Source organism: Drosophila willistoni, chromosome 3R (genome assembly GCF_018902025.1).
Source record: "Drosophila willistoni isolate 14030-0811.24 chromosome 3R, UCI_dwil_1.1, whole genome shotgun sequence".
Taxonomy (NCBI): Eukaryota; Metazoa; Arthropoda; class Insecta; order Diptera; family Drosophilidae; genus Drosophila; species Drosophila willistoni.
Window position 1 is genome coordinate 9,554,420 of NC_061086.1, and position 21,776 is coordinate 9,576,195.

At 37.0% G+C, this 21,776-nt stretch overlaps 5 protein-coding genes across 5 annotated transcripts; 2 read left to right on the top strand and 3 right to left on the bottom strand.

Annotated features, from left to right (window-relative positions):
* Positions 1-42: 42 nt before the first annotated feature.
* Positions 43-4,353, bottom strand: LOC6650149. Its single transcript, XM_047011040.1, has 8 exons — positions 4,108-4,353; positions 3,004-3,904; positions 2,396-2,948; positions 1,679-2,335; positions 1,011-1,616; positions 682-956; positions 347-627; positions 43-281 (listed from the first exon to the last, which is right to left on the bottom strand). The coding sequence occupies exons 1-8, from the start codon at positions 4,199-4,201 to the stop codon at positions 163-165; spliced, it is 3,486 nt and encodes a 1,161-aa protein (XP_046866996.1). The 5' UTR covers positions 4,202-4,353; the 3' UTR covers positions 43-162.
* A 1,881-nt stretch (positions 4,354-6,234) lies between these two features.
* On the bottom strand, positions 6,235-7,987 carry LOC6650150 (myosin regulatory light chain 2; the record flags this gene model as incomplete). The annotated part of the gene is made up of 3 exons (XM_002073403.4): positions 6,235-6,829; positions 7,030-7,272; positions 7,895-7,987. Coding segments are annotated over 3 exons (759 nt in total), but the record flags the coding sequence as incomplete, so codon positions are not given.
* Positions 7,988-10,645: 2,658 nt separating this feature from the next.
* Positions 10,646-12,174, bottom strand: LOC6650427 (pyridoxal phosphate homeostasis protein). Its single transcript, XM_002073404.4, has 5 exons — positions 11,999-12,174; positions 11,719-11,931; positions 11,511-11,658; positions 11,215-11,456; positions 10,646-11,132 (listed from the first exon to the last, which is right to left on the bottom strand). The coding sequence occupies exons 1-5, from the start codon at positions 12,089-12,091 to the stop codon at positions 11,064-11,066; spliced, it is 765 nt and encodes a 254-aa protein (XP_002073440.2). The 5' UTR covers positions 12,092-12,174; the 3' UTR covers positions 10,646-11,063.
* A 236-nt stretch (positions 12,175-12,410) lies between these two features.
* LOC6650428 lies at positions 12,411-14,294 on the top strand. The gene is made up of 5 exons (XM_023180388.2): positions 12,411-12,759; positions 12,821-12,980; positions 13,041-13,670; positions 13,726-13,826; positions 13,890-14,294. The coding sequence occupies exons 1-4, from the start codon at positions 12,505-12,507 to the stop codon at positions 13,788-13,790; spliced, it is 1,110 nt and encodes a 369-aa protein (XP_023036156.1). The 5' UTR covers positions 12,411-12,504; the 3' UTR covers positions 13,791-13,826; positions 13,890-14,294.
* An 85-nt stretch (positions 14,295-14,379) lies between these two features.
* On the top strand, positions 14,380-15,125 carry LOC6650429 (trafficking protein particle complex subunit 1). Its single transcript, XM_002073406.4, has 3 exons — positions 14,380-14,541; positions 14,658-14,800; positions 14,864-15,125. Exons 1-3 carry the CDS (start codon positions 14,443-14,445, stop codon positions 15,057-15,059), a joined length of 438 nt encoding a protein of 145 aa, XP_002073442.1. The 5' UTR covers positions 14,380-14,442; the 3' UTR covers positions 15,060-15,125.
* The last annotated feature ends 6,651 nt before the right edge of the window (positions 15,126-21,776 follow it).

Here is a 21,776-nt window from a genome sequence, read left to right on the forward strand (position 1 = left end):
AGAAAAATACCCCCGATTAAAAGACGAAAAATCGATGTGAATAAAACGCATGCGCAGAGCGACAGAAATGAAATCCCAATCTTGGGGGTTGTTTATCGAGAAAAACTTGAGCCACTTGTTGCTACATTCTGTTATCTAAATTCGAAAAGTATATTTATATATTTACAAAAGTTCTCTAAAGACTAAAGTGATGACTATCATGGCTAATACATAAAGCTTTGGCTCTGTTTGTGCTACACTAGACGAGATTGAGAATCTTCCCTTAGAGGAGGACTTGGTGCCTGCAACAAGATAAAAGATAATAATTATCATTATCAAAATGTTTTCATTATATGTCTTTGCTTACGCTTTTCATTTGGATCCCGGACACCGCAAGTGCGATAGGAAATTGTTGATTTGCGTTTGGTATTCACATAGCCGGGTATAAAGAGACTAGGAGCATCCAATCTACCGGCTGCTATCAGACGAGACATATCCAACTCCAGACGATGGGCTAAGGGTCCTTTGAAATGTATAATCATTTGTATGCAGGCACCGCCATGCAATTCCTTGGTTTTGCGGGCATCCACATCCAGCATCCATTCTGGTATGCCCATCACCGAACGCAACTCATCCAGAAATTGGGCACTAAAAGTAGAGCATTCAATATTTTTCGAAATTAAATTGTTTAGCTAAAATTACACTACAAAACGTGGTGGCTTCTGTAGGTTTATGTACTTAATGACATTGTGATCGGGTTCTATATTGGCGCAGGCGAAACGTTCATGCGAATGTTCGGGGCCAAAGATCACAATCGATCTCCCAATGGCACCCACAGGAGATTCCAGCGGAAAATTGGAATCTGTAAGAACAACACGTTCGCCACCCAAATCTATGGTTCCCAAGCGTGCTCCCACATCGCCAACATAGCATCGCAGTGGGTTATCTGGTCCACACTCTTGTTCATACAAATCAAGCTGGAAAGAAAGAACCAATAAATATAAATGCTCTTCAGTTTAAAATTTACTTACATTCAGCGGATCGGCAAGCTGTGTATAATAAGGATTCCAGACATATCCTCCAGCCACACAACGGGTAATTGTTGGCTTAACGGCGGCATCTACGCCAACTGGATTCACATAGATTTGCCAATTGTGATTCCTTGTCGAATTGCGATCATTTTTGCCCGGATGTCGCAACTTCACCTCGATCACTGTCTCCGATTGAGAGCCATCGTTGTGGATCAGTTGGGTCATCTTGATATAACCGTAGGCATAGCCAGTGGGATGATGAAATGAGGCAATGGCACGCAGTTCTCGTGCCTCACTGGGACTATAACCGCGCTCCAGAGTGCTGCAGGCCCAGCGGGCATTCCTCTTTTGTTTATGTATCACCACGGAACGCCCTATGATGCTATTGTAGCCGAATAGTGGCAAGTTGGTGTCATTGTAGGCCTCCTCGTATTGGGTTAGCTCATTGAGGCCACCATATTTTCCACTCAGATCTCCCATTTCATACTGATCGGTTGTGCCCTGTTTGGCAGGTGGCGAGGACTTGGGATTCACATTAAAAGGATTCCAGTGGCCATACAGAGTAGTCGCCTCGCATGGAAAAGCCAAATTGGCCTCAACAGGAGTCTGTAATAAAATAGAATCTTAGATTCAGATAATTCCAAATTAATTCGGCTTTCTGTAGATACCATGTGTATGTGGTAGCCTCCATTCTCCTGTAGTCCCTTCAGCTGCACCTCCACATTGCTTATATCGTATTCCGATTGCTGAACAATCTCCAGTTTGCCACTAACCGATAGGTCATCTCCATTGGCATACCACTCCTTGGCCACCACCTTGCGCCTATAGTGACCTATAAGGCTGGAGCAAGCCAAACGCTCGCCCCTGGCCTTGGGTCCATTGTCATCGTATATGACCAGCGACTTGCCAAGAATGCTATGTCTGCCTGAAAGCGGCAGATTCCCATCTATAAACATGCGACGACTTAGTTGTTGAGCTACTCGCTTCCCTCCAGCTATGGTGAGGCTACCCAAACGAGAGTCCAGAGCACCCATGCGACACATGGCAGGCAAGTGGGATTGACAAAAGTCATCCACACTACGATTGCCCCAGTCCACTTTGAAGGGATTGTAGACATTGCCGGCGGACAGACAGCGTTGCTGCCAGTCGTAAAAGTCTTTTCCGGGCGCATTATTATGAATAGCCCAACGATGATCGTGAGTGCTGTTCTGAGTGGAACCATCCGCTTGTATTAGATATTCGAAGACAACAGTTGTATCTTGCCAGGGTTGTTCCTCGGCTTGGCGGAGAATGACGCGTCCAACCACGGGATAACGGAAAAGAACCTGATGGAACGAAAAAGGAAGTAAAATATTTGCCAAAAGAAGATCTTAACGTCACCTTACCTGCGCCGTAAACATTGCCTGCTGGTACACGCCGTTCTTCTGATATTGATTTATGGTGGAACAACCCCAAATGCTTTGAGTTATATTCTCGACATCAGTTCGATTGTATGTATAGATCACCAGACTACGCTGGGCAATGCTATGGCGTCCTTGCAATGGTAAATACAAATCCCAATAGAGGCCACTTAACTCGGAACTGGTGCCAGGAAGGACATACTGATGCCAATAGTGTTTGTTGCGTCCCTGCAGTTTGCCAGTGAGATCGCCAATAGCATATTGCTCTTGTGTGCCATAGCCAGGCGGAGGTATATGCTCTTGCAGATTCCTAGGATTATGCATATCGCCCGTTGACTGGCAATATTCGGCCTTACCCAAATGTTGGGGCACTGGCGGCAAACTGTGAATACGAAAATGGGCCACATCTTCGGCAAACTTGCGACTCACGTGCTGGGACAGCGGTGCTCCCAGTGTAAAGTTAAGGAATGTGGGATCGAATTTCGAGCGTTGTGTAAAGGTAACTTCACCCTTGACTCCGTCAGAGTTCAAGAACGTTCTGCGTAGGGTTAAAGTAAATGAATCTTTGTGGAATGTAAATATGGTTTACTCACTTGTAAGTCAAAGTCTGAACGTGTCTTATTTTGGTGCATGCCATGTAAGTATCTGGATGATGATTATCATAGAGCACCAAATAAAGAGTTCGGTGTGGAATGGTCAAGTCCGAAGGTAGCAAAGCCAATTGAGCATCTCGAAAGACATTGCGCTGAGGTGAACGCAAAGCATTCGTGGCCACGCCAATGCGTCCCAGGCGAGCATCCAAATCGCCTATGCCCTGACCCGGACCACTTCCCTGAGGATCGAATACCAGCTGCAGGAAATTGCAATTATCCTCGGTCCGATGATGATCGTGCTTGAAAATATCTGTGACAAATATCTTCCAATGATGTTGCGTAAGGGGACGACTGTCCTGACTGCCCGCAGGCTGTTCCCTGATATGATACAGATCGGAGTAGATTAGTGTATCTCCGCTGACGCCATCTGCCGGAGCAAGCCAACGAAAGTAAACGGAGCCCGCCACAGGGGAATTGAAACGTGCCTCGGCCATATGTTCCACGGAACTCTGAATAGTCGTAATGGTGGCACAAATTCGAGCATTGGAACTAATCTCGGTAAGCAGCAGTGACTTGCCCCAAATGCCTTGATCACCAATTAACTGCATATTACGTTGCCAAGTGGCTGTCTCATTACCCGGCAATACCAAGTACTCCAAATCGTCATCGAAGCTAACCACCTGACCACCCAAACGCTCTAGATCACATCGTTCATCGGGATCTATGTTGGTATAATCGACTGGAAAACGACGTACGGACCAGCTCCATACCTGATCGGGATATTGTAAAGTGGCCTCCAGATTTGCCTTGATCTCGACCGTGGTTGAGTTCATTTGACGAAACGTCAGCTCACCATGCAGTCCATGCTGAGAGATGTAGGCAATCAGATGCTGAGCATCAGCTGACAGAGAGCCAAGTGAAATTAGAGAGGAATGTGGTGAATAGTCAGAGACAGCAAGAGCAACAAAAAAGATCACTTTCGCTTTCCCATGAAAGGAAAATTGCATTTTCTGCTGCTTCTCACATTTAATTTGCATACAAAGACCAAATTGATGCCAAGTAGGATTTCCTTGTGTAAAAATGATGAAAACAGTAAAAACTTACCTCCATTCAAAGATGATGCAATGCCATACATCATGATGATGATGACGCATAGCAGCTTGGTCGAATGTGAACCAAGAACCCTGGTTTTTCCCATTTTCAAGAAACAATTTCTTAACCAACCAAAAAGTAGGTATATACAAGTATTTACAAGACCAATTTGTAAGCGTTGCACACTTTCACATTTTACTGCGCCTGCGTGCGCACTCGTAGGCCCAAGTCAAGCCCCAACTGAAAACTGGTCCGACTGAAGGTTGTCTCTCTCCGCCAGGCCGTAGTATGGTGAGTTTGGCTATGGCTTTGTTTGGCCCATTCGCTTTGATAACTTGCTTTAGCGGCTCTTTTGTTTTGCTACTACCAACTGGTTTCCGGCCTAGTGTAAAACATAGACGTAGATACATTTAAAGGGGGCTCCTCAACTCAACCTTCTTCTACCACCCACAGAGATATAGACCATATAACCAAAATCAGCTCTTGTTTTTCTTTTCAAGACGACTGTGTGTATGCTTTATTTCAAGTCATCGTCATTTCATCATCATCATCATTATTAAAGTGTTATATAAAAACAGTTTCATGTGTTTTCTGATCGGTTCTTTTTGTTTTCTTCTTGCCATATATAACTTAATTCATACTGAAGTAAAGATTTTGCATTTTAACAACTTTGAATTTGAATTGAAAGTGTGTGTATGTGTGTTGTGTGTGTGAGTGAGTTCGTGTGTGTGTGTTGAGTGTGTAATTCCTTTGTGGTACATAGTTAGTATAAAGTGTAGTTAGCAATTTTGGCCAAATTTACCACATATGCCACCTCCTTTACCCTCTATATGCATTATTCCACAATTTTTAAGATCTCATCTCAGTTAGTTGGCCATAGAGCAGATCGATGCATGAATATATATATATTTAATGTTGTATTAAAACGCTTACTCAACTTTTTCGCATTTTAATAATCAATTCTCGACACCATTGTTCGAAACATATATTTAATAGTTGTTTTTGTTGTTGTTCATATAAGCAGAAAGTTTGTTTAAAATGTGTTTGTTTGTTTCTTTTTTTTTGGGTTTGGTTTTTCGTAAATTCGCATAAAAACAATTTGAGTGAATGAACTTAATGTTTGTTTGGTTTCTTTGTTATTTGTTAATAGTTTGATATTGTTTTTTTGTTTTCTTCTTTCCTTTAGCCTAACTCTCGATAACTTTGCAAAAATATATATTTGAAATAATTGTTTAACGAACGATTCATAGTTAAGATAGATCAAATAGATTGATAGATAGATAAAATATATGTATATATGATGATTAAATATTTGTGTTTTTGAATTGTATTGTTATTATTATTATTTGTTTTTTTTTTTTGGCTCTCAGATAAATGTGCTTAAAAGGAAATTTTATTTATTTATTTATTTGCCTCTCTCTCTACGAAATTCTGTAAACAATATATAAATATTTTGTATATATATATATAAGTTTGTATGTATATATATATATATGTGAGAATATATATATAACACCATTAGAACAAAACTAAAGAAAAACTGATATGTTGCGTGGGCGTTAGGCCTAAATAATCCAACCTAAAGCTAACCCACTGACCTTCAGATGCGGCCTAGCCTCCTAGACCGATCGACATCTCGATATATATATAAAAATTTGCTTGTGGTTCATCATCATCATCGTCATTCATTATTGATCATCAGCGATTCAAAATAAACATATGAACTTTTTTGATTTTTTTAAAGTTTTTTGTTGATTTTTCTTTTCTTTTTTTTCATATGGATTTTTAAAAGTAAATAAATAAATTTTACGTGTAAAATTTAAAAGTAAATCAACTAGAAAACTATAATGTCATGATGACTATTTGACGTGTTTCCTGATGTGTTCTTTTTCTTTTTTTTGGTAAGTATCCCTAAAAAAAATGATTTTGTGGTAGTTAATGGGCTACCAAAAATGTTGTTCTTGTTGTTGTTGTTGTTTTTTGTTGAAGAAGTTTTAGAGTATTGTTTTGTTGATGTTAACAAAAATTTAAAAAAAAAAAAAACAAAAAAAAATAATAAGAGATTATACGATATATAGTATAATATGTATGGTATATACATATATATAAATATTGAAATTTACATATGTAAAACGAGCATTTCTTTTAATTACGTTTATTATTTATGTTTTTTATCGACGATTTAAAAAGATTTGTATGTGTTTTTTTGGTTTGAATTTGTTTCTTGTAATTGTTGTTGTTGTTTTGTAATATGGATGCTGAGTTAGAAGTTAGGATATGTGTTTTTTATACGGGGCTGCTGATTGGTAGCTTAGGCGGCCTCCTCCTCCTCTTCGTCACCCTTGCCGGTGAGCATTTCGATCAGGGCGGCGGTATCGATTTGGTTCTTGTCATCAATAACCAACTGATCGTAGGCATCATCGACTTCCTTCATGGTGAATTTGTCACCGAAGTTCATGAGCATTTCGCGGAATTTATCACCATCGATGAGACCATCGTTATCGAATGTTTTGAAGGCAGCAATAACAACTTCGTCTTCATCGTTGGCACCGGACGTGGCCATACGGTTGGCGAACAAGGTCAGCAATTGGGTGAAGTTAATTGGACCAGAGGCCTCGCCCAACATAGCATCCAACTCCTTGTCGTTGGCGATTTTGCCGACGGAGTCGAAGGCAGCGCGCAAATCGTTCTTGCCAATAATACCGTCCTTGTCGGCATCCATTAGTTGGAAAGCCTAATTAATGAATTAAGTACGCGCGACGATTTGGAAAGAGAGAGAGAGAGAAAGAGACAGAGAGTGGGTTGGTGATTTTGGTCGTTGACTTGTGCATTTTTTTTAAGAATGACGGATTGTGGTTGTGGGTGAAGGTGAAGGATATGACATGCTTGGAACTGGCTAAGCTCTATCTTTGGGTTTCTATATTCTCTACTTACTTCCTTGAATTCGGCAATCTGCTTCTGGGAGAAGACAGAGAACACCGAAGAGCCGGCACGCTTAGACTTCCTGGATCCGCGAGAGCCGCCTGACGCTCTCTTCGATCCAGTAGCAGAAGCAGCTGGGGCAGGGGTTGCAGCTGGTGCTGGGGTTGCTGCCTCAGATGCGGCCTCAGAAGCGGTTTCGGAAGTACCACCCTCTTCCTTGGTCTTCTTCTTCTTAACCTTCTTCTTCTCATCGGCCTATGGGATGGTGGTTAATGTGGAGAATATGGAAAAGAAAAAGAGGGTTTCGTTTAAATGCCAATTCGTTTACTATCAATCCACGATTAGGATCATTAAAGTTGAAGTCAGAGAAAAGAACCGTTAGGAATTTACGTATTTATATGTATATTGCGTTGCCTGTGACCGAATTACGTAATCCGTCGTATCGGATTACATTACTGACGCGTACCACCGATCGATCCATTTATAGAATTTGTGTGTCTATGCGTGCCATACGAGAAAGAATTTCGAAAACCGAAAAAGCTCTTAACACATAATTGCTTCAGTTTTAAAAATAGTTTTCAGACACACACACACACGCATACATGTACGCAATGGCACTCACACACGGGTCACTTCGTTCAATTCCTTCTATTCGTTATTACTTTATCAAAAATTCACATAATATTTCATCTTTTGATTGAGAATTTCAAACAGGATTCTCGATTAGTCATTGTTCTATATTCTGATTTTCACTGAACACTATCGTTTCGTTTTTTTTTTTTTTTATGAGATCCGAGTCCTTTCCACATATATCCATATGCTAGTCTATATATCTATGTATATGATTGCAGTTGCAGGAGTATTCCGTTGTCCTTACCATGGTGCTGAACTTTGATGTGTTGTCTAAACGAGTCGAGCGGTCAGAGCACACTGAATCTCTGGCTGATTTTATCGCCAAGACAATGATGTTTTAAGATCTTTCACGGTGAGCTTCTTCTTGCCGCCATGGGGATCGGCCGGGTCGTTCGGTAGGCATTCGGCTGTTAGCTTTCGCTATATTCTGTCTGTATCTATATCCCCCACATATATTGGATGGCATATGTGTATTCGTGATGCCTTTTTTAGTATCTGCAAGGCTGGGTCCGCCCAGGCGTTGGGTGGTGCGACGGGTTGTTTACTCATGACCCCTGCCCCCACCGCGCCTCCCGCCATACGACCCACTAAATACGAAATACAACGATCTAATTTTAACGTCAGAGAAATTTTCTGTGTGTTGTAGGCTGACTGCGTTGCCTATATAGTTGGATATTTCAAAATTTATTTTAGTGAAATGAATTTCGTTCGCGTCTCCTTTCTCTCACTCTCTCTATCTCCCTCTAGTTTATTGTAGATACATTTCCAACTAATGTTCAGATTTTGCTTGTTTGTTCTTTTTGTTTTGCTTTATTCATCTTTGCTCTTGAGTAAAGGTGTCCTCTTGCTCTAAAATCACCTACATTTCCCTTGATATAAGTATGTATGTACATATGCATACATGTACATACATATATCTGTGGGCCTTGTCTATATACTCACTCAACTATATTTTGTTGGATTGTTGCCTTTACGAACGTTTCGGCTTATTTTTTTCTTTCTATTCTTTTAGTTTCAAAAATCTTGCTCATGTTGTTGTGCAATATGAAGAGCGGCAGAGAATTCCAAATCTATATACAGAGATTCTATAGCATAAATATCCAACGAATCTGATATTTGGCCAGCTTTATTTCACCCACGAATGTGGAATAAACAGCTTTATTTATAAACGATATTGCATAACAAAGAATGAGAGGAAATTTTCGGATTTACTTGGATATTTAAAAAAATAAAACAAAAGTTAAATGAACTTTATGATGCATTAAACAATCAATTCAAATAATAATTTTTTTTTTAATAAAAAAAGGCATCAGGGGCCTAGATTTTTAAAATGAAGCCATAACATTAAAAAAAAAGTTTCCTTAACCTTTAAATATAAATGATTTTCTACTGGATAATAAGGACTACATACATAAATACATGATAATCGTGTAAAATCGTTCGATTTGCCATTGATGATAAAGGATTTTTCTTAAAATATTTATATATTTAAAATATTTATCTTAAATATGAAAAACTTGAATTTATCATTCTCTTGAATGCGTTAAAATGCTCGTATAAAATGTTTAACACATTCCTCTTCATTTTAATATAAATTAGAATTAAATCATTTGTTTTACCCAATATCATAAAAAATGCATTCTTTAAGCAAGTTATTTCCAAATCAAAAATAGTTACTAAATCTGTAGAAATATCTAATTAGCAATTAACGAATATTATCACCTTTCATATGCGATGTGATAAAATATTTTGAATTTTCTCTTTTACTTAAAATGTTAATGTTTGTCTAGATTGCGACCTTTTTGAAGTTAATCAAACCTGGTTTTTAGCCAGCTTGAGGTCAATAATTCTTACTATTTTATAAGATTTTTAATCATAGGCAGCACGAAAGGTGATCGAGAATCACCAAGTTTTATCAATAATCTGAGAAAACAATATTGGAGTAACTGCATAAATTAGATTTCAAAGTTTTTAGAGTTGTAAATTGTATTTGGATTAAAAGTCCTTTAACATAAACAAATTGAACGATGCCATAATCTGAAACTAAAACCTTTAACTGAGTTGCTCTGAATTTGATTAAATTTTATTCATTATCTATCTAAAATTTGCCTAATATTGTGAGATACTTAAGACAAAATTAATCGTTAAGCCAAAATACTCTCCATTCTTCCCGTTGGAAGTATTTTTCAGTATTGCATCGTCGGTGATAATGAAAAAGATGTCATGAATCGAACTCAAGAGCATTATGTATTTGAAATAGAGTAAATTTAGTTTAACAATTGAACTAAACATTCGTTTATCCCCATTATAAGAAGCTTGTGCACTTTAAAATTTACTTTAAATGATGAAATCATCGGGCAAGATTTTAAAGACCTCTAAAAATCTGCATCTACAAGGTTTTTTAATAATATATTCATAAATAAGAATAAATTCATAATAAATAATTAGGATATTACATGCCATTTCTGCAGTTATATTTATGTCTATTTCAAATTAAAGCATTATACATAAGTATATTTTATTTATTAATTTTTTGACATTTCTTCATTCATGAAAAACACTTGTCATCGAACAAATAAATTGCATTTCCAATTGCTAAAATGCATTCATAATTTATCGATCAGACATAATAGAAATTGAATTCAACTGAATAAGTTCTATTCATGCTTTATCGAAAATGATTTTTAGCGAAAAGTTTTCAAAGCGTTTTAGAATTTGGCAAATAACCAGGCGACATTTTGGCAATCGGCCAAATTTGAAAAACAAAAACAATAACAAAAATACAGAAAAATTATTCCCACAACTACAAGTTGTACATTAATTGTATGCAGAATTTTTTAAAAATAGTTCAGAGTAATGCAAAAAAGAAAAAACAAACAAAAAGGAACACAAAATAATGTATACGACGGCATTTGAATTGAATTTTCCAAGGTAGCCATTGAAAAGTTAGGTCATATGCATATATCAATAATTATGTATAATTTTTGAACATTTATCTATATATATATAGAAACAGGAATTTGTATATGTAACCATCTTAATGTAGTATATTGGCATAAACAATCTAAACGCAACATTTGTTTATCTACGAATCTAATCTAATTATAAAAGCCAACTCATTTTCCATTTTTCTGTTTTTACAACATAATATAGAACAGACCGATATGTGGTGTATGTATATAGATATATATATATATATATATTTCCACCTGGTATATACACGAACTTGGAAGCATTTCATCTGTTGATTCCACCAGCATTGGCGGCATGAACGTCATTGAGAAACAACTGTATGAATCTTTAAAGCTATATGTATGTATGTATATACAAGCATTGTGCTAGATAAAATAAATACAGAAAACATCTCCCACTCTTGTTCATTCTCTCTTCATTTGCACAGCATTCCGTTTCCTTTAGTTCTTTGCGGCACGATGTCCAAAAATAGATGTACCAATGCGTACAATCGTGCTGCCCATCTCAATCTAAGCAGAGAAAAAAGTGATATATAGAGAGAGAGAAAGAGTATGACCAAAATCTGAGTAATCTTTTCGCATTGAGACATACCGCTTTGTCATAATCATTCGACATGCCCATGGAGACCAGAACGGATTCGGGATTCAAATTGTTAGCTTCGCATATAGATCGTTGGACATTTATTAGCGATACAAAGTCCGGATTGGGTCCATTACTGTAATCAAAACCATAGGCTCCAATGGTCATTATGCCCATCAGCTGAAGGTTCTTAAGATTTGACTTGATGTACTGATACAGTGATGGCGCCTTAGAAATCTCAATGCCACTTTTAACTGCAAGTAGATAGAATTATAACAATTTGAAGGGATTCGTATTTGAGGACCCACCATCCTCTTGGCTGGTATTAATCTGAATGAGAACACGCAGAGGCTGCTCTGGCTTTGGCTCCAGCTTGGCCCAGGCTGCATCTAATCTTGTTGCCAATTTCTCACTATCTACTGTCTGGATCATGTGCAGATTTGGCAGCGATAAAACCTAAATAACAATATAAGAATCAGTTAAATGTCTTTCTAATCTTGATGCCTTTCAAAGCACCTTGTTAATTTTGTTGTTTTGAAGGTGGCCAATAAAATGCCACCTTATCTCTGGACATTTACTTCGAATATCCGGATGTTGACTCTTCTCTACCAGCTCCTGGACATAGTTTTCGCCAAAATCACGTTGACCAGCCTCATAGGCTTCAATAATTGCTTCGGGAGGTTTTGTCTTGCTTACCGCCACCAAGATGGGCTTAGGTGTTTGAATTTCCTAGAGGAATATTCGAAATCAGATGTAACTACATGCTCAAAGAGGTAAGCTCCAAAAACCAACTTACCTTTGGCCGATTCGCAAGGACTTCGTCAATACGCTTAAGGGCAAGCTGCAAGCCGGCTTTAACATCAAACTCCGCCATTGTCCTTCTTATCATTGAGATTTCTATGAAATGTTGATTTTCAGTAAAGCTGGTTATTGTTATTCTTATCAGTTATCTCTTTATTGAGTAATCGAAAATGAAAAACTATCGATAACTTCCCGTATTTTATCACCTATTCTAGTCTACACGTGTAAAAAGTTAAAAATTCAAAAGAAGAATGGTAATTAGAAGATTCCCTTTACTTTTAATGTGCTATAAAGACTAATTGTGACTTTATATATATTATATTATAGTTTATTAATTTGTCAGAATGACAAATAAATATTTATTTAAAAATCAAAAAATAAAAAAGGGGGTTACAAAAACGTCTTTTTAAAAATATCAATTTTTTTTTTTTGCACGGTTTTTGAAAAAATATGTCTTCATTCAGTGCCGCAATCAATTCCATCTTTGTCGCCTAAATACGTATGAGATTGTGGGAATCCGACAGACATCAAGACAAGATGGTGGATATATTCCAAAGGAGTTGCGATGGAGTCAACACTGCTGTCGGAATTATGCAATCGATGCGGATTACAGATGTGCGACAGATCCTAGACTTTATCGGTGTCCATCATGTTGAAGTCATTTTGGGTCTTTGTTTTTTTCTGCTGATGCAGTTTACCAAATTCACTGGAGTGCTACTCTTAGCCGTTGCAATAGCCTTTGGCATATTCTACATGGTAAGCTTACAATGAATTTCTTTAATTAAAGTAATTCATGCGACAATCTGCTGTTGCTTAGTGGGACACATATTTTCCGGAATTGAGCCAAAGGCGTTCCGTTAATACTGTAACGAATGACTACTACTATGCACGAAGTGTTCGGGACGCTCAATCTTCAGCACGTTTACCACCCTTCATCAATACATCGACCAACAATTCGGATCAGGAGGTTTACGGTGGTTGGTAGTCATATGAATACGTATTGAAAACGAAATGGCTTAAGTTCTTTTTCCGCTCAGGTAATCAAAAGAGATTAAGGGACATTGCCACCTACACTAACTTTTCGAGTGGTCAATCCTCGCCACGTTACAGTGACAACAGGATGCTACATGTTATAGCTCCCCAAGCAATTGGCAGCCGGGGAACAGAAATGTCTGGTGCAAACACTCCACTTGGCCATTTAGGTTCAATGTCCAACCAAGCCTTGGCAAGAGAAGCTAGAGGTGGAAATCGCTATCAAGACAGGCAATATAATCGTCAATCCAATAATCAATCCTATAATGAGAGTGGATACTCTGATTATAGATCTAGTCGAAGCACAAGACAGCCTCCCGTGTATCAAGATGATAATAGAGCCCGTCGAACTAGGGGTTCCAGTATTAATGATGATGCTAGACCCACAAAAAGTCGACGTAGTACCAAAGATCGTCCCTCCAGCGGTAGGAGGCAGTATAAAAGTGAGCAAAATGAAAATTATCGAGGCCACGAGAGGAAACCATACACCACTGCAGCAGGACCATCAACACCTTCATATCGATCTACTACCCCTGGCTCTGGAAATCAGTTTGCAAATTCTGCTCAATACTCCACATCAAGCAATCGCAGTCAATCGGAGAGGGACAATCAAAACCAGAGAAATCAGAGAACTCGTAAGACATCTATATTTATAACTAATAAAACATTAATATATAATTCAATTTTAAGCGATCCAATCGGGCAACAACACTCCCAATAGACATAAATCAAGTCGCAGAAATTCCAATCAATAAAATGAAGCCAATTGATAAAGAGACTATGAAATTCAAGTAAGTTTTCATATTTTGACAACCTCTAAACAGTAATAGAATATAATTTTAATACTAATAAAGCCTAAGCGATTCTAATAAAAACCGAGAGAACCAATATCCTTTTATTGTGGAGCTAAATAATTGCATCAGTTTGATACTTAAACCAGAGACTTTAAATAGTTACGAAATTGAATCGAATGGAATTTAATGGAAACAGTACAGCAATGAAGCAGTGGATTACCAGAAAAGATACAACATTCTGGAAATGGAAATTACTCAGTTTTTAAAAAAAATAGCAGAATAAGCAAAGCTCCCAGAATCAAATTCTAATGGCATCAATAGAGGAAAACAGTGAAGCAAATGATGAAAATCCATCTAAAGAATACTAAAATTATTCGTGTAATGGACAACAAGACCAAAACAAATTGTAACTTTTCCAAATTAGTGGTAAATAAATGAAAGGGGATTTTCATAAATTTTAAAAAAGCGTCTACTGTAACGATATCATGTAAATTACCACATGTAAATAGTTATCTACATGGGTAATCGATTTTCATATTGAGTATCGATAACTCACGGTGTTATTGTTGTTGAAAATATAAACAAATGCAGATGTTTTGGAAAGTCTAGCAAAATGACCATATTTAATATGTATATATTCGACAAATTCGGCACGCTGATGTATTACGTGGAATGGAATCGGACAAAGAAATCGGGTATAACCCGGGAAGAGGTAATATAAGTAATAAATCGCATATAATAGCTGATAATTATTTTCATAATGGACTGCTGAGATTCTGAGGGATTCTTATGATACTTTTTTTAAGACTGAATTCTATTCTGTTTTAGGAAGCAAAACTTACCTATGGCATGCTGTTCTCCATCAAATCCTTCGTAAGCAAGATATCGCCCCATGATCCACGGGAAGGGTTTCTCTATTATAAAACCAATCGCTATGCCCTACACTATCTAGAAACGCCCTCTGGATTAAAGTGAGTGACATGAATGCAATCTTTCTGCCAAACTATGTTCATATATGTCTATTGTCTTTATAGATTTGTGCTAAACACTGACACGGCTGCAATTAATGTAAAAGAATTGCTGCAGCAGTTGTATGCAAAAATTTGGGTTGAATATGTGGTGAGAGATCCACTCTGGACGCCGGGCACTCCAGTAACTTCTGAACTATTCCAAAACAAACTCGACGAGTTTGTGAAACAATCACCCATATTTGGCATAAGAAATATCTAGCATTAAAGTTAATAGAAAATATTTATTAAAGACAACAATTTATAAGGTCTATGCCATAAGATTTGATCGAAATATGCGACCTAAATTAAAGCTAAACCAACCGGGCATTATCTGCATGCCGGAAATGGCAGAGCAATTTACAAAAATGCCATTATCAAAAGACAAGAGAGACTTGACAAACGAAAACAAAACAAAAAAAAAAAACTGAGGAAAACCTGCCTGGATCTTGCGCAAAAGATACTCTGGCTTGCATTAGCCGCTAAAGGGGGACAAATGTCAAAATTGTTATGGCAATTCCATTATTATTTTTCATTTTTTTAACAAGCCAACTGCCTGTGTGTGTGTGTGTGTGTGTGAATATGTGTGGGATACCATTTACTTTACACACATCAAGGGTTTTCGCTGTAATTTTTTTTCTTTTCGCAATTATGGAAAAATGATTTGCAAATTACTCGGCAACTTTTGCAGATGGAGCAGAGAGACATACAATGAGGCAGCACGTGAAACACAGAGGCTTCAAAAATGCTTTCGATCATTTGTGGTGTTGAAAACCAGTCGCTGTCTTATGGGCACCCGTGTAAATATCCATATAATGCGTATATACCTTGACAACAACAGGAAAAAAAAAACAGCAAATTGTTTAAACATATTCATATTTTTAAATACTCTTACCAAAAGAGTGTTTGAGGAGCATTGTAAATGTCTTAAGAAGATAGAAATGGATTCATCGCAGATCGATTGGATTGAAATATTGGTAAACAATTTGAAATTAATTTAATTTAGCTTTTGTTAACCAAACAGAGTGTGTTTAAACTTCTTTATCGTCTTCAATCTGTTGGTTTCCCGTTTTGGTTTTCCCATTTCGCCGATATCTTATTTACTATATTCAAAGCATTCATGCAAGTCATCCGCAGTTTGAACTAAATTTTGGTTGTATGTTTTTACTTTTTTATTTTTTGTCGATTTGCTTTTTATTTTCGTTTTCTTGACTGACCGAAACGAGTTTCTTAACAGCATTGCAAAAGAGACAATGAAAATGGAACCACGAAACGGCTTTGATTAAATACATCAAACGATATGAAAAAGAAATCAATTTCAATGGCGGTAGGCCCATCACACAATCAAATAGCACAACAAATAAATCACATGAAGTAATGATATATATCTACTATAAAAGTCGTACATAATGTGGACATATCTGTGTACGAACATGGCGCATCCGGCGCCAGCATCTTAGAAATGCGAAGCAAAGACAGAGGGAGGAACAATCGATTATGTCCACTCAAGTCCGAAGATTTTATACCCTTGCTCCCATAGTGGCAATTAAACATGAACATAATATAATTTTATATTCAAAAAACTATTTCAATTCAATGAAATAATCAATTAATAGTTGAGTAGTTAGTCTTGATAGAATTTGAAAGCATAGCTAAGAATTTTCTTTTAGAAATAATAATGGAATTAAACTAAAACTTAAGCTATTCTAAATGTTTGTGAAAAATTATATATGCCGAGTGCAAATTTCTTACTAATTTCCAAGAAATTGGCTTCCCTGCTTAGGGACATTATGATCAAAATGAAGTAAAAGTCAGAACAACTTCTCTGGTTTTCAAACTTCTCGTAAGAATGCATATACCCGTCATTAAGAAAGACAATCTCTCTGTCTCACACACAAATTACAAAACGCCCTTTCAAAATCAACATTCATAATTGCATAGATATACCAAAAATATTGAAAAAAAATGAAAGAAAGGAAAAAAATCAACCAAAAACCAACAGAAGAAAAAGCTAAAGAAATACCAGTTTGAGTTGTTGGGACTGATGTGGGGTCGGGTCTCCCGATCGGAGCGACGTTTGTTTGCCTTTTGTTTATGTTTATCGATGACACGATCGAATCGGCCATTTGGCCGTCCAATTAGCCATGGCTGGCAACCCGGTGCTCCGCATCAACTCCATCGCCATCGCCATCGCCATAGACATCGTCATATCCATCTGTGCAGCTCCAGCTTCAGCTTTAGCTATGTGCTAGTTATGGGTTTCTCTTTCCCGCTTTCAGTTTCCGTTTGCCAATGTTACGCAAATTACGAGTAAGTCAATTTTACAAAATTTTCGTCACCCAAAAAAAAAAAAAACAAACAAAAAACTATAAACTATAAACGTTATGGCAAGGTTATTAACGGTTTATCGCATTTCTGTGTTTGGAAAATGAAAATGGAATTTTGCGGTGCCCGTTTCCATCATTAAATGACAAAAACAAAGCTCATTGTCTTAATAGTACATTTCATTATGTGGGGTAGGGGGGAGGGGAATGAGTTACTTGAAAAGTTAATTAAACCCTTGCATTAACAATAGTCGCACGAAACGAAGTGAAAGATCATCAAAATGATCATTATAGTGAGTTTTCGTTTTTTTTTTTTTTGTCACCAACCGCGTGCCAAGATTCGCCTACGTAGACCAATAGTCTAAAGGGCCTACATGGTTTTTGACCATATTCGTTAACTTGCTGCCATCCCCCCACATGAAAAATTATGCAAATATGCCAAAAAGGCCTAAACCGAAAACAATGAGTTACCAAACTTGGCTTTTTGTATTTGTATCCGGCCATCTTGTTTGTGTTTCTGTCGGTTTCTTTTCGTTTTGTCTCTTCTGATTTCGAAAATGAATTCGAAACATTTAATGGGACGCTACAAAGTTTCCAAGAATCAAAGGTGTTCTTTCAGTTCTAATCATTAATTTATAACAATAAACTTTCCAAATGCATTTCAAATTTGCACGGCGTATGCAAATAAGCATGCATGACGGAATTGACCTCTACTTATTGATCCCAAATGCACAAGTACCGCGATCATTTGACTTTGCCAACGCAATTCAATTTGAGGTGTCTCTAAATATTTGGCGGCGTAATATATTAGGTAAATTTTCGTCTTCACCAAAACGGGCAATGCCCCGGACCAACCATCCGCACGAGTATCTATAAGATTTATAAGTCTTCAGATAATTAATTTTGGGTGTCTGCTCGAGCCATTCGAGCAGCTCGCCACAAGTTTTGTATGCCTTTCAAATTGCATGATAAACTTTAGATGTATATATTATATAGAAAGAAATGGCCTTACGAATACTAATTTTATTTTGCATTTAATGGATTCACAGTCTGTTTTCTTTGTTTACCTATACCCAAAGGAATATAATCAAATTCTTTGGAATATATCATTCATTCAATTATAGTATGAATTGGTTATATCAATGACGTCAAAATGTATGTAAAAGGTAAAAGAAAGCGTTACTTAATCCGAACGACCTTTTAGGTCGCCGATTCTCCTCTTAGCAAGGTAATCCGCAAAGGATACTGAGTTTGTTCCTTAAACTGTTCTATCTCTTAGCTCTTGTAGCTCATACTGATATAGTTCCTAAAAGAAATTTACTTTCTTTTTCAACCATAAAAGTTAGAAAATGCTCGCTTTTTTCATAGCAGTCTAGTAAATGGCATTTGACAAATAAATCAATAGAAATTTGGTCTTTTCAATTTGAAATAGTTTTCATACTTGGTAGATGGTATACCAAAGTCGAGTCGACGAATTGCAGACGTTGCAAATAATAAATACTTTTCCAGACTATTGCATACTAACAATTTTAGATCCACCTATGAGTTCATTATCATATTGGTTTCGACTTGAGCTCTGTTCATCCTTGGAAATAGAAAATTTTGCATTATAAAATTTTAAATTCTTTGCCATTCGTTTTTGGTTTTCATTTAAACAGATCTTGTAAGTTTTATTGTATTTAAAAAAATAAAAGAAAGATTGCTAAAGCTAAAGAATAATAGACAGATCTAAATCCTGCCATGATCTTAATTTCCCTACATCGAATTGAACTGGAAAATATTTCATCCATTATAATTATATATAGTAATTTGCTTACAAATATTTATATTCAATTTTATTTATTAAACTTTTGCCCATGCTCTTTTAACTAAAATGTGAGGTGAAATGTCATTACTTTTTATACCCTTGCAAAAAGGGTATGTTAATTTTGGTCAAAAGTGTGCAACGCATAGAAGGAAGCATCTCTGACCATATAAAGTATATATATTCTTGATCAGCACGACGAGACGAGTTCAAATCGCCATGTCCGTCCGTCCGTCCGTCCGTCTGTCCGTCTGTCCGTCCGTCTGGATCAACGCAAACTCCTCCTAGACCCTAAGAGCTACAGAGCTGAAATTTTGCATGTAGGCTTGTATATACTGCAGCCGTTGTATATCTCGGATCGGACCACTATATCCTATAGCTCCCATACAAATGGCAAAGTCACGAACAGTGACTTTTCTTAATAACTTCGTTATTTTCTGAGCTATGATCATGAAATTTAATAATGTTGAGTTAATTACACATATAAACGACTATGCCGAATTTGATCAAGATCGGGTGACTATATCATATAGCTCCCATAGGAACGATCTTTCGAAAACAGTGACTTTTGCCAATAACTTCGTTACTTTTGACGCGATTGCTTTCAAACTAAACATTTGTTAGTTTAATATATCTGTTAATGACTGTGCTGAATTTGATAAAGATCGGGGAGCTATATCATATAGCTCCCATAGGAACGATCGGTGGAAAACAATGACTTTGATCAATATCTTCGTTATTTCCTATGCTATGATTGTAGGCCGTTCTTTCGGACACATTAGCCCTTTTAGCTTAAACGTTTTTCCACTTTGATGGCTATAAATGTAAGGAAAGAGTTACCAAAAAAATTGCAAGGGTATACAAACTTTGACGCGGTCGAAGTTAGCCCCGGCCCTCTGGTTTTATCTATAAACAGTTTCTAGTAAATAAGAATATTTTCAAACTTAAGGCAACTTCTAGTAGTAGTAGAGAGTTTCTTTATGTTTTCAGTTGAATATTTCGTAATGTGTGGATAAAAATAAGGTCAGTGAGTTACTTACTGCACTGGATTATTATAGTGTTCATCAAGCGCTGATCACGGGTCTTTAATTAACTAGCTAAGGCAAAGAATTAAGGTGGCCACGAGGCCCCTCGTTTGGGTTTGGGGCTAGGGTTTGACTTTGAGTGTGTGTGTGTGTGTGTGTGTGTGCTGAATCGTCACTAATTAAACGACATTTGGTCACATAAAGCTCACTGAGCTGCGTCTAGGCCTAGGCCCAGCTTAGTTACAATCTTAATGAGTTATGACTATGATGGGGACTATAAGTTATTACCTCGTTTTTTTTTTTTTTAAGTTTATTTTTTTCTCTTTTTGGTCATTGCACAAATATTGATATTGGCAAAGCACTTGACCTTCTTACGCACAAATTGTGCGAGGCGATAAGTGGACAAGCCTACGCATAGTTTACTATATTCCAACACAAAACAATACAAAAACGAAGACACAAAAAAAACCAACAATGCTTAATGGTGGAGGCATGACGATGAATTGCTTCGCTCGTGCACTTCATCAGTTGCCTCCCAAGATGGGAGCTGGGAGTCAGGAATTCCCCTTAATACTCGTAATGATAAAGCGCAAGTGAACCTTTTCAAGGTTCTGATTTCAGATTCTATGCAACGGCGTACGTGCCAAACAACATGTAGACATGAGCCCTTTTCTTATATACTACCTGAGAAAATCGATTAAAAAGACAATTACTAGCCTAGGTGATGAGTCGACTCTTCCTGGCATCTGTTCCTGCCGGGCTGCAACTGTACGAGAAATCGCGAGATCGTGCACATGCAACTTTGGTCACGTAGACCAAATGAAACCAGTTAACTGACTTAGTAGCTCACATTATTAGTATACAGTTTACTTCTGCCTACATCCAATATGCAATGCAATGACAAAACATGATGATGAGAAACTAAAACTTTTTGGCGCACATTTTCATCATTTGCATTTGAGTCACATTTCGTCACACAACAAGAGGGAAACTCGAAATTTAACTATAAAGGTTAAAAGGTTTTTTTTAGTGTGGGATAAGTAGATGCATTTCTAGTGTATTTCAAGTTGCCCAATTCGTTCGAGTTGTTAAAGTCGTAGGTGTGCGAACTAAGTATTCAAATCCCTGCTTTACTGTGAAATTACTTTCAAAATCAAAATTCATAAAACATTCAAAGATGCTCTAACAAAAAGTAATGAGAAATATTTTACACCTGCCAAGCACATAAATCATAGAGATTAAGTGTTTCCATTGTCAGGATAGTCAACACTGTATCCATATTAATGAGAGTAAAGACTTTTAGTTGCCCGCCCAAGATGGAAGCTGGGAGTCTTTTCAATGACTCTCAAACTTTGTGGTACTGTCGCTTAGGGTCAGGTTTTGAGTCTGTTTTTCTCTTTTACTATTTAGTTGACATTTTAGATTAAGGCCTAGCTATAGCTAGTAGAAGATTGGCTGTAATCTACAATTACTGCCCAGTCACATTATAAATAACTGCTTTTACCATTATTAATAATAATAATAATAATAGTTGACATTTTCTGTATTGACACTTCATAATTTTCTAATTGGAAACTTAAATCTGCTATTCAATTAGATTAAAATATAATTGACTTAGTATGTGTATCCAGGGAAAGATGAATGGAATTTATAGCTAAACCTTCTCAAAGTTGTGACCTCTTAATAATATTGAATATATTAAAAGTAGGAGTAATCATTATTTGCCTTTGGTCTGAATTATTAAATCACTTGGAGGTCTTTAGGTCTATCAGAGCAGTCCACGGTAG

Excerpts from the sequence above, each read along its gene's own strand:
- LOC6650149 (XM_047011040.1), bottom strand. The coding sequence starts at position 4,201 with ATGGGAAAAACCAGGGTTCTTGGTTCACATTCGACCAAGCTGCTATGC. Across the intron at positions 957-1,010 it reads AGCTTGCCGATCCGCTGAAT|CTTGATTTGTATGAACAAGA; the intron begins GTAAGTAAATTT and ends CTTTCTTTCCAG. Across the intron at positions 628-681 it reads AAGCCACCACGTTTTGTAGT|TGCCCAATTTCTGGATGAGT; the intron begins GTAATTTTAGCT and ends CTCTACTTTTAG.
- LOC6650427 (XM_002073404.4), bottom strand. The coding sequence starts at position 12,091 with ATGATAAGAAGGACAATGGCGGAGTTTGATGTTAAAGCCGGCTTGCAG. Across the intron at positions 11,932-11,998 it reads TCCTTGCGAATCGGCCAAAG|GAAATTCAAACACCTAAGCC; the intron begins GTAAGTTGGTTT and ends ATATTCCTCTAG. Across the intron at positions 11,133-11,214 it reads CGAATGATTATGACAAAGCG|ATTGAGATGGGCAGCACGAT; the intron begins GTATGTCTCAAT and ends TTCTCTGCTTAG.
- LOC6650428 (XM_023180388.2), top strand. The coding sequence starts at position 12,505 with ATGAGATTGTGGGAATCCGACAGACATCAAGACAAGATGGTGGATATA. Across the intron at positions 12,760-12,820 it reads CCTTTGGCATATTCTACATG|TGGGACACATATTTTCCGGA; the intron begins GTAAGCTTACAA and ends GCTGTTGCTTAG. Across the intron at positions 12,981-13,040 it reads GGATCAGGAGGTTTACGGTG|GTAATCAAAAGAGATTAAGG; the intron begins GTTGGTAGTCAT and ends TTTTCCGCTCAG.
- LOC6650429 (XM_002073406.4), top strand. The coding sequence starts at position 14,443 with ATGACCATATTTAATATGTATATATTCGACAAATTCGGCACGCTGATG. Across the intron at positions 14,542-14,657 it reads CGGGTATAACCCGGGAAGAG|GAAGCAAAACTTACCTATGG; the intron begins GTAATATAAGTA and ends ATTCTGTTTTAG. Across the intron at positions 14,801-14,863 it reads GAAACGCCCTCTGGATTAAA|ATTTGTGCTAAACACTGACA; the intron begins GTGAGTGACATG and ends TTGTCTTTATAG.